The sequence below is a fragment of the Anarrhichthys ocellatus genome, unplaced genomic scaffold, assembly GCF_004355925.1.
Source record: "Anarrhichthys ocellatus isolate YVR2014 unplaced genomic scaffold, GSC_Weel_1.0 scaffold53, whole genome shotgun sequence".
In the NCBI taxonomy this organism is placed as follows: Eukaryota; Metazoa; Chordata; class Actinopteri; order Perciformes; family Anarhichadidae; genus Anarrhichthys; species Anarrhichthys ocellatus.
The window spans coordinates 2,530,481-2,542,272 of NW_022280083.1; the positions used below are offsets into that span (position 1 = coordinate 2,530,481).

At 39.3% G+C, this 11,792-nt stretch overlaps 1 protein-coding gene across 3 annotated transcripts in view; it reads right to left on the minus strand.

Annotated features, from left to right (window-relative positions):
• Nucleotides 1-4,648: 4,648 nt before the first annotated feature.
• LOC116396145 (spermatid perinuclear RNA-binding protein-like) overlaps nucleotides 4,649-11,792 on the minus strand; it is a 36,517-nt gene continuing 29,373 nt past the window's right edge. For 2 of the 3 annotated variants that reach the window (XM_031870570.1, XM_031870569.1), the window contains 5 exons: nucleotides 10,923-11,057; nucleotides 10,361-10,501; nucleotides 10,144-10,267; nucleotides 9,274-9,324; nucleotides 4,649-6,872 (listed from right to left, as the gene is read on the minus strand). In XM_031870570.1, the coding sequence (XP_031726430.1) occupies nucleotides 6,784-6,872; nucleotides 9,274-9,324; nucleotides 10,144-10,267; nucleotides 10,361-10,501; nucleotides 10,923-11,057 (540 nt within the window). In that variant the 3' untranslated portion in view covers nucleotides 4,649-6,783. Of the gene's footprint in view, nucleotides 6,873-7,002; nucleotides 9,173-9,273; nucleotides 9,325-10,143; nucleotides 10,268-10,360; nucleotides 10,502-10,922; nucleotides 11,058-11,792 lie in introns of all 3 variants that reach the window. The other variant, XR_004213582.1, reaches the window with a different exon arrangement.

An 11,792-nucleotide genomic window follows, 5' to 3' on the forward strand; every position in this document is an offset into this window, starting at 1 on the left:
AACCAGAGGAGTCGCCCCCTGGTGGACACTAGAGAGAATGCAGGTTTTTGCTGCCTGACTTATAGCTACCAAAATAAATGCTCTATTATTCATATATCACTGCCTCTAAGGAAGTCAGGTGACGCTGTTTGATGAGCTCAAGATGGATGGACGAGTCTAAAAACAAAAGGACTTTCACTCAGAAGACTGTTGTGTCCTGTGTGGAACCAAAAGTCAACATTGACTTTTTTTACTCAGGGGCAGATAATCTCCATAACAGGACAGATTATCACATTAAGAGACGTATCATAATACAACGATTTGTTTGATTTGTCACGTAAAAATGTATTTCTCATTTTTTGTGCGTTCTCTTACGCAGTCTTGCGCAATGCTCTGCAGGGTTTAGGCAACAGAATGACTCGGTTAGGTTTAGGGAAAGTTTGTGTTGATATCAGTACGTCTTTTACGTAACAAGGGGAAGGTAAAATAAGTCAATGTTGACTTTTGGTTCCACAAGATATTCCCTTTATTATTGTGTTTGACAGGTTTGTTTTCTGTTGATCAAGTGATTGATTAATCGACTAAACGTTTTCAGTTCTCGTGACTTTTCATGCAGGAAATGCTCATTTTGGATGAGCAGTAAATGAGCAGAGAGAGTGAAACTAAACTCAAAACGCAGAGATTCAATAAGAAGCCACAAGAATACTGTTCTCTTCATAATCAGCATCGTTTGAGTCTTAATAGAAATAATATTCAACCTAAATGTGACCGTGCATCCTTTGTACTGTGGATGTATTTGTGCACACACTGACCTCTTTGAGAATTATTTTTTGTTTTTCATGGATTTTCTAAAATTATGTAATTTATTTTATTTGAGTGGAATCAAACTAAATAAAGGCGGGTTTCTTGTCTCTTCTGGTCGATGAGCGTCTTGCTTCCCCTCCTCTGGATGGACCAGCCTCCGGCTGCGTAGCTACAATACGGCTCAGTGTCGAGCAGAGAGACAGCAGCGCTGTTGTCGCTCCGTCTCATGATCTGTAGGTGCAGCAGAAACAGAAACACCAACGAGAAGCTGCAGCTCTCATGCTCGTCCTCTCCCTCACATGTGACTCAAGAGTTCATCTTCCATGTGTTACGGCTGCGACTCTTTCGTTCCATTGATCAGGCTAATCTATTACAGGAAACGGTGTAAAAGTGCTCATCACAGGTTTCCTAGAGGCCAATATGATGCGAATAAAACAGCTTGAGACCAAAAGATATTCAATTTATTTCTATATTGGTCAAAACGAAGCAGGAAATATCTCCTGGAAACAACTCACTTTAGGCCTTAAAAGCCTCATGCACTAAAATGATCAATCAACAAGACTTCTCTGCTCTGATTTGAGTACAAACACAAACAAAACGTTTTACATTCTGTGACTCACTTTAAGAAAATGCCTCTAATTCACCCGTCAGCAGAAAATAATGTTGGCATTGTAAGTTTGTGCAGAAATAAGCTTCATATCAGCCTGTTATCTGCAGAAACGCACAATACCTCGTGGTTCACGTTGTGAAACCATTGGTTAGGTTTATGCAACAAAACCACTTAGTTAAGGTTATAAAAAAGTATAAATAATAACGTTACAACTAACGTAAATAAATTAAACAAACACCAATCTTTCACCAGAAGACCACAGTTTTATAACATGAATAAAGTAACTAATTAACTCAATTAAGATGTTACATCTTGAGACATCTGTCAGAATCGATGGCCTCGGATGTGAGTTTGCATTGCGCTCGATGTTTGATATTGTCTCTGAACAGACTTCAGAGCGTCCTCGTGATGAACACTCGCTGCCTTTCATCGATGAGTGCAGCCTGAAGAGCCTGAAGAGTGAGTCTGTGATCTGGAGATAACGACAGCGTGTGATCGCAGCCTGGTGAAGCCACAGAGACACAAAGTGTTTGGTGAGTTCTCAGTGTCAGAAGAGACGAAGCAGCCGGTGTCTCTGCTGCTGCAGCTGATCTCAGGTCAGAGGTTTGCTGCCATCCAGTGGTTTGATGTAACATCTGCTGAAACGATGAAGAGGAGAGTTGCTCTTCCATCTTTCTACTTCTCTTCCTCATGAAGTTCTTTCCTCTCTTACTTCCAGTATTCCTCCTTTCTGTCTTCTTATCTTTTTAACTGTTTTATTTCCTTCCCTCTGCTGACGATGTTTGTGTTAGACAGTAAAGCCAAATGTGTGATATTACTGAAACACATGCCACGGTAGGAGAAGGTGTCGTAGGAGAGGAGGAAGGATGTAGGAAAGGAAATGAGTGGGTCGAGGTGAAGGAGAGGAGAAGGGGGGAGGAAAGGAGGAGAAGGTAAAGAGACTTAGAGGAGGTAGAGAAGAGGAAGCTGTTGCAGTTCGTTCTGTAGTCTCTGGTGTTTTTCAGCCTTTGAGGAGATGTGAAGACATTAAGGTGTACCTGAACGCACCATTTGTTTTAGCCTCTGTAAGGTTTGATGTCTTTCCCCAAAGCCTCCAAACTATCATCATAACCTGGATATCTGCAGCTTTAATAAACACACTGAACACATCACTACCAACGTATAAAAGCATGAGGCTCGTCTCTCCACCAGCAGAGGAGGCTGTGGTCTCGTTCTCTAGAGAACTGGTGAATGTGTCGTATATTTAACTATAATGGGATTATTAAATACTCATATTGGTTCTGTGTTGGTAAATATAAAGCATTTGTGCATCCCTACTTTTTAATACTTTGTTTAACTTTATCAGGTGTCTGTGAAGCACTTTACCGTTTACTAATATTATACAATTAACACTGATAAGTTCTTTTGTTACTACTCAGTATTTTGTTAAAGTACCACCAATATGAAATATCAATTCACAAACATACTAAAAGATAAACTCATCATAAAAGGCTTAAAACATTACCAAAAATACCCTTTATTTTAAAAGGTGTGCGGGAACAACAGTGCATCATGGTCCTGAGCGTCGGTACGAGATGTACAAGCTGCAGCAGTGCATCATGGTCCTGAGCGTCGGTACGAGATGTACAAGCTGCAGCAGTGCATCATGGTCCTGAGCGCCGGTACGAGATGTACAAGCTGCAGCAGTGCATCATGGTCCTGAGCGCCGGTACGAGGTGAACAAGCTGCAGCAGTGCATCATGGTCCTGAGCGCCGGTACGAGGTGTACAAGCTGCAGCAGTGCATCATGGTCCTGAGCGCCGGTACGAGGTGAACAAGCTCCCGTCTGTGAGGACGACATGTTGCCGTTGTTGCGTAATCCGACACCTTCTGGCTTCTTCCTCACCGCTATAAACAGCAGCAGGATGTGGACCTCCATCTGATCGTCCTCTCCGTCAGCACCGATACAAACACTGAGCATCCTTCTCCACAGATCTCAGTCCACCACAGAGGAGTCACATGTTATTATTTATTCATATTCAGAGGAGAGAGAACGACAATCAAGACGATGCTGCTAGAAAGTCGATCATAAAACTCACGGATCGAATCAGTGCAGAAGAAATAAAGGAGCAAAATGAGACTGAAGAAAACAACATTCACCATCGTAGGAGAAGCCAGAGTTTATGTAATAGACGTAAATAAATATTCCAGTCATAAACCAACAGGTAAACAGTCTGACTGATGGGAGTGTGTTTATTCCCTCTGCTGTGTGAAGCTTCTGCAAACAACAGTAAACTGGATGTAACCTGCACTGAGTGGTGACATTTCTAATCCAGGGCTCAGATTAAGACTCCCGTGTCGTTATGTCCTCACTGCCGTGTTGGGGTGTAGCACCGAGGTGAGATTTCGGGAAACATCAAAGACCAAATAAACCTCCTGCAGAGTTACACGTTGTCTTTCCTCATTAAAAGCTTCAGCTTCCCTCATAAACAGCTGTTTGAATGTCTTGTCATTTCACTCTTTTCTCAGCCGAGTGTGACCAGAGGAATAACCCCCCCCCGATGAAGAAGAGGTCAGGAACTAAACACACATTTCTAAAAACTTCTCTCGTCTTTTCTTGTCGCACGTTCAATCAGAAAATCTTCTGTGATTTCACAAAAAATCCCAGAAGTCAAACTAAACAGCTGGAGCTCTGCAGAACTATGAGTACGGAAGTTCAGAAACACCAAAACGATTGAGACAAACACTGGAAACGAGTATCGGTAAATTAAGATTTAAGAGTTCAGGTTGAGTGATATGATTGTACCACGATCACATCATGCTGGATGATACGGAGAGAAGAGATTGTTTAGGGTCATCAGGTAAACAAGATGTTATTATGATTGTAGTTGGAAATGGTTTAAAGATATCGTGCATGGACGATGTAACACTGTGGCTAAGCTGCACCGACGGATTCACTTTTAAACCTGATTAAATGATGTTGCACCAAACTGTAAAACTAGCTCATAATTAAGAAAGATTCAATTTAAATATCTTGTTAAACGTTTAGTTTTTACTTTAAATGTAGATGAAATGTTATTATTTTGCACCAAAACTTTAAACTCCAGTTCAAACTGTAATCCAGTATTAACTTTAAACTTACAGCTTTGTAAATAAATGGATCGAGCAAAATAACGAAGCTCCTCGAAGAAAGTTCAGTAAACTGTGATCAGAACTAATCTGAGATTAAATGAATCCCTGTTGGTGCCAACGAGTCCATATCCATGAGATTTGGTCTTTAGTATTGTTTACTGTTTCAAGCATTTATGTTTTATTAATTATGAATGAACATTTGGTTATTTTATCAAAAAGCATCTATAATCATGAGATATGATGACATAAAACGTCTGCTTCTACTCTGTTTTGGTAATTCCAACGACATTCTACTTTTGATGTTAGTGATCTTCCATACACTCAGGGGGCGGGACTTCAATTACACTCAGGGGGCGGGACTTCAATTACACTCAGGGGCGGGACTTCAATTACAACTCAAGATGTTAAGAAGTAATTTCTTTTTTAAGCCAAATCTAGAAACTTGTAGAAACTTTAACTTTAAAATCCATGAAGTGAAAATAAAAGTGGTTAACAGTAATAAGCAGAAACGGTAAACTCTGTTGACCTTTGACCCTTTGTGTTTTTACATTCTGCCAGAGACATTCATCAACACTTGAACGTTACATGATGTTACATCAGGTTTCATCGACGGTACAGAAGCTTCCTCGCTGTGTTCACGTCACATCGATCAGATGAAGTCGGGTTGAAGGTTCCTGAGGTTGAATATTGCTTTAGACAGTTTGTGCTTTACAGTCGAGCGTTAATGCACCGAGAACATGTGAGCGGCTCATTGCGTCTGCTACACATTCAACTTCATCAGAGTGTAAAGTGGTTCATCTCAGCGAATGTCTGTTGAAACCTTGTTTACAGCCAAAGGAGGTAAAAACGCTGCATTACAGTTTTTCTCTTCTGTAACACGTTGGGATGAAATGTTGGACTCAAAGAATCAGACTGAAAACTCAACAGGACTCAAATCTTAAGGATTACTTTAAATAACATAATGTTTCTCAGTATAAATACTCTTTTGTGCTCAAGGTTTCTTTAGTCAATTGTTGTTTTTTTTTACCCGTTTCTTGGCAATTCAGATTCATTTTGATAAATTCTCTTGAAGAAGGTTTCCACATTTTATTTCCTAAAGAGGCTTCGGATCTTCTTTTAGAATAATAATTTAAGTTTTTCTGTGTTTTATTGACATCAAAACCTGAAAACTATGAAAACAAACTTTATAAAAAGTCTCCAAACTATAAAGAGTTTCTTAAATTTTTGTTCTGGAGCTTAAACTTCATGCTGAATAAATGACATGTCAGCATTATTATTATTAATTGGATTAGATTAAAATTCATAAACCTCAATATTTACTATATTGCGATAGACATTTGAACCATTTCAAACTTTTTTCACTTAAAAACGAAGAACGGTCTGTAAAAAATAAACATAATTCTCCTGTTAAACATCTTGTGACCATAAGATTTGTCCTGCGACCCTTGTTGGGGCCCCTGCCCCCGGGTTGGGAACCATTGATCCAAACAGCAGAAGACAAACTTCATTAAGAGCTCATTTGTTGGATAATAAGTCAAATTGTGTGCAACATTTCTGATCTTGGTGCTTTTGTAATGGACGTTATGTAATCATGTTTAAATAGAGATTATACAGCATCAACGTACCGATACAGTTCAGTTATAGACCGCCTGTAAAATGTATTGAACTGGTAATATAGATATCTGAGAGAGCTTTACATACACTACTGTATCTACATTCAGATATATTATAAATATCCTTCTTTACCATCGCTGGATTTTACATATTCAAACATATTTATACATGTTTTTATATATATATATATATATATGTATAATCAAAACTCACACACATCCATATATACAGATAGTAGATGTCATATCTACATACATTGGATCACATTGGTGTGAACGTGCTGATGGTCTGTTTGAATTTAGCATCTCGAGTCTCTTTGGAGATTTCCCCGAAGGCAGAAGAAGTATTGCTTTGTGTTTTTTATTGACATTTTCTGAGCTAGTGGAGTCCAACAAAGTCTCTTCTTCACTAAGAACCAGAACCTGGACTGGACAGCGTTACCCCGAGGTGGTTTCTTCTCCTCCATATTGCTTTCAATATTGCTGCTGTGTCTCTTGCGTGGAGGGAGAAACCCAGAGGATCGAGAGCCGCCGACAGAGTTTAATAAGGAGCGAGAGGGTTTAAACGGGAGGCAGAGGCCGCCGCCGGGGTCCAGTCTGTACCGGTCTGGTCTCGGTCTAGTCTGGTCTGGACTGGTCTGGTCTGGACTCGGTCCGTCGGCGGGGTCAGAAAAGGTCCTGAGGGCCCAGGTGGATGATGATGGGCGTGGCGATGGTCTGCGGCTGGTAATAAGCGCTGTCGATGTACAGGCCGCCTACAGAACGGGAGACACCGGCAGCAGGAGGTTAGCAAGAAATGATCAGCAGCACTTCATCTGGATGTTTGTTTTTGTGATGGATAGATGAGTTTCAACTGCTAAAGAGGTCAGAGGTCAGAGTACATACTTTGTCGTAGCTGCTTTCAGGAGGACTAAAGTAGCTCCCAGGGTTCTTAGCACTCGGAGGGGGGGGGGGGGGGATCAGTAGATTCAGTGCAGCTGGTCACTTTGATTGTTTCTCTCTAGCACAGGTGCATTCTGGATGTTTGGTCCAGATCTGTTGTTATTATCTGAAGTTCTAACAAACTGCTGATATTGTGTCAAACAACCTGGTTACGATCGCTGAACTGTGATTGGACGTTCGCTGTTTGGGGGAGTGGAGTTTCCAAATGATTAGCTACAGCATCATCACTTTGTACGTCTTGGTACATAACAATACCTTTAAAACATGCCGACATCACTAAAACGTTAAACAAACGACAAACAAACAAAGTGTGAGGGAAACTGTGCTCCTCTATACATGTGATATTTTACAGTATGCTTTTGTTTTGCTAACCTGTCTTCTCTTCTTTCTCTTCTTTACTCTAGTTTCTTTCATTACTTCAAGATCTCAGCGATGAACTTGGTGAGAACAATGTTGTTATTGTTATAATTGACAGAAATAATGTCCAAAAGCATTGAAAATAAGTTTTAATAGCACAGAATTCTCCTCTCAGAGTGGACACATGAGGATGTATGATACCGAGTTAAGTATCAGGAGTGAAGTTAATTTATGTTCAAATTATACAAATCAAACAGCACAGACAGGTTAGTAATGTAAAACACTATTCTTTGATGTATAGTGCTGCAGGCCATATACAGTAATTCCTTTTTGAAAATGAAGTAACTGCAAATCACATCTGGATGAAACCTTTACGAACCACAAGCTACTCAGCTGCTGACAAAAATATTAATTTATTCAAACAGAATATAACCTACAAACAGGTCAGAATAAAATCTCTCTCTGAAGAGAAAGTGTTCAAATACTCAACAACAGCAACTGTAAACATCCAACAAAAGGAAAACGTTCCTCAGTGCAAACGATTATTGTAAACTTAAAATATTAGAAAACAGAGAGAAATTTAAATACAAGACAGAGTTCACATCCATGAGGGACAGTTAAAGGAACAGTAACCCCGTTTAAAAATAAGCTTTCTGAAGTCTGCATGTTAGCAGTCTTTATCTGCGTATCTGGTGTCACTTAGTTCCCTACAGCAGATGTTTATTCAGCTCTCTAACTTTAGTAGTCAGGGGTTTTCTTTAGTTCCCTTCAGTGGTTGTTGGGTTAGTTCACACACAGAAGACGTTTGGTTCCCTACTTTGTAGTTGTTGGTACATAGCGGGCGTTTATTGTTTGTTCCCTACAGTCACTGTTTACTTTCATACCATTGATGTTTAGTTGGTTAATAATTTAGATGTTTAGCTCTTTGCAGTTTATTTATTTAGTTCCCTGGTTTTCAACATGATGTATTTAGTAGTCTGTGTATGGTCGGTCGGTGTTATTTTAGTTCCCAAAACAAATATTTTTAGTTCCCTAAGTTGGCTACTTTGTTGCTGCAGTTGATGCTATTTAAGTTCCCTGCAGTGAATATTTAGTCAGCTACTGTAGGGAACTTTAAGAAAAAGGAACAAAAATAAACTAAATAAATAGCAGTTGATATCTTTTGTAGATATTAATTTACTTTCTGACTTTGAACTTGGTGACCAGTTGTTCTTTTCCTCGCTGTAGTGAATACTTAAGATGGTTCTTCATGCTGTAGGGAACTTACTTACTTCTGTAGTTCCTAACAGAGGATGTTTGGTTCCTACATCAGATATTTATTAGCATGTTTTTGATTTTCTTTGGATTGTTTCCATGAGTGGCTTATTATTTTTATTAGGTCCATACAACTACTGTTTATTTAGTTTGTTTACTTCGGTGTTTAGCTGTTGTTTTCTATGGTGGGGGATTAATTAGTTCCCTATAGCGAATGTTCATTTAGTTCCCTACAGTGTGGAACCTTGCCCATCTATCAAAGAGCTCATGTGTCAAACTCTGTGTTCTGACACACAATTTGTTTCAAGCTGGTTGCTAATGACGGAACGTTTTTTGGGTGTTTGAAGCTTGTGTCTTGAACATGAAGTAAAAGAAAGGGGATAACTGACTTCCTGTGGGGGGGTGAGGTGAGGGTCCTAATAGGGGTATAGTTGGGTGACGGGGTATGGTGTAGGGACTCTGATGACTGGGACAACTACTGAGGGCATTCTGGAGGGAAAACCTGAGGAAGAGCAAAGAAAAAGAAAAGAAAGAAAGAAAAACTCAAATGTAGTGATGGACAAATCAAATGGATGGATTATTGATGAGTGACTGAGGGTTTACCGTAGGGAGGGAGGGCTCCTGCAGGGCTGTAACCGTAAGGAGCACCGAAACCTGGGAGGAAAGAGAGAGGAAGGAGCATACAGTGTAATTAAGTGTGTTAACGTAGTCTTTTGTAATCTGAGTTTAATATTCCAGAAGTTCACAGATATAAAACGGAACTTTTATTGAAAGTTCTACAAAAAATAATATATTATCTTCTGTTAACAGCCAGTTAGCTTAGCATAAAGACTGGAAACGGGGAGAGACAGCTAGCTTGTCTCTGTCCAACAACAAAATCCATTTACCACTTCTAAAGCTCACTGTAGAACTATTCTGTCTCTTAACTTCCCGTAAAATGATGAGTTGTTGTATTGTGAGACTGAGCTGATTTAGTTACAGTTGTATAACCAGGTCAGCTTTTTCTTTATGCTAAGCTAACAGGATGCTGGCTTTGTATTAAGTGGTGTTATTCTTTAATCTATTCCTCCTCCAGAAAACAAATAAATAATACAAAAATTACTGAACTTCATTAAACTGTAACTCAACAAATAATCCTACATTTGTAGAGTCTTCTGGTTATTTTTCAGATTAATAACTCCAGTACGTTTTGGATCTGTGACACTATAAATAAGTACATAAACCTAAAATAAAAACTGTAATTTTACCAGGCAATCAACACATTGTTGAGTTCAGCCTTTATGTGCTGAATGAACATAATTAAAAGGTTAAAATTGGGTTAATAAATGTTGGAAAAGCCAAAGATCCTCTGCTTTTAAGTTCAAACCCTTATGGAAGGAGTTAGAATATGTATTTTCTGAACTATAACCGTTTCTCTCCCCTCAGTCTTTTGCTTATAAATCATGTTTAAAAAACAAACAAGCTGTGACTCACCCTGGGGGAGGTATCCATGTGTGGGGACGGTGCTGATGTAGGGAGCTCTGGGGATGACGGGGACTCGTGGAGGTCTAGCTGTGAGAGCCGGGAGGGTCAACACCGAGGCTACTGGCCGCTTTGGCTACATAAACAAACACACACCAGATACACATGAGCACCGAACATGCGGCTGTTTGATTAAAACGTTGACCCTAGAAGCACTTCATGTACTCACAAGAGGGTTGGGTCTCTTCTTCTTGCTGCTCGTAGACTTGGAGCCGGAGAACAGGCTGTTCAGGGCCGAGAGAGCTGCGCTGGCTTTGGCAACTTTCTTATTGGGACCCGTTCCCCGAAAAACCTGCTTGTCCACCTCCACCTGTCGCAAGACACAGAGAGGAGGAGGGCTTCTGATGAAGTTTGTAAAAACAGAGGTGAATCTAATGCTCCTTCTTTTTTTGTCTTGATGCTTGTCTCTTCAGCTGGAATGATTAGTTGGTGAACTGATTAATAGAATCGGAGTCAAACTACTGATATGAACAGATCTGTTCTGAAGTCACATCTTCATATTTGATTTTAAGTTGCTTGTATGGTTATTACACATTTTGGGTTATTACCACATTGTTGAATGCAGTTATTATAAGTAACTTCAGATAAAAGCTTCAGCTTCATAAATCGAATGATTCTATGCCGATGACACTCTTTTCTTTCTTCACAATATTATTTTGTTTCTTCTAAGAACTCCCAATAAGACCCTCTGAAAGGAAGACAGGAAGTCTATGAACTTTGTGTTGTTGTACCTCGATGATGAAGCGCTTGTCGTAGCTGCTGCCGCTCTCTGATATCAGCTCGTATTTGAGGCCGCGGCGTTTCTCGTTGAGCTCCATCACCGGGTTTTTACCGCCGGCCGTCAGGATCGGACCTGGAGCTCTGGACTGAGGACAGAGTCACGCCTCACATCTGTTATACATATGTATTCCATATTTCCCATGAGCCCTCTCACATCACTTGTCCCTCCTACATGTTGGAGGAACAGTTAAGCTAAAAAACAAACAGTCTAACTGACTGATATTTACACATTTATATAAATCGTTTTACCTCCAAAACAAATGTATTTTAGCAATGAATTGTTTTTTAAATATTTTTACCCTTAAATTCTGTTATTAAAGAATGACTACGATCTGTACCGAGCAACATTTAGTATTTCTGGTTATATTAATATAATCATATTATTGACAAATGTGCAAATGGATCAGTCGGGCTTTGAGTTATGATGCAGTAAAAGAACAAAAGTATTAAATCTTCAACATCAGAGCTCATTGTTTCAGAAGCTTTGTTTTTTTATGTTTTATTCTTTTTGTTGCACTTTTCACAACAAGGTTACAAAGTGCTATATAAATAAAGTTTACTATTTTAAAAGATGTATACATTTTATATAATATTATAATATATTCTACATTTGAATTTGTATTACTTTGCAGTATTTTATATCTTCGAGTCTGAGATGTTTCTCTTTTTATACATATTTCATGAGCATCGTTGGAGGCAGCCTGAGAGACATTCAGCTTCTCTGTTATTGTTATTAATAAATAACTTGAACCTGAGAGGAGGAAGAGAGTCGCCAAAGTTCAGGTCTCTCCAGATTCATGCTGTGTGTATATATATATATA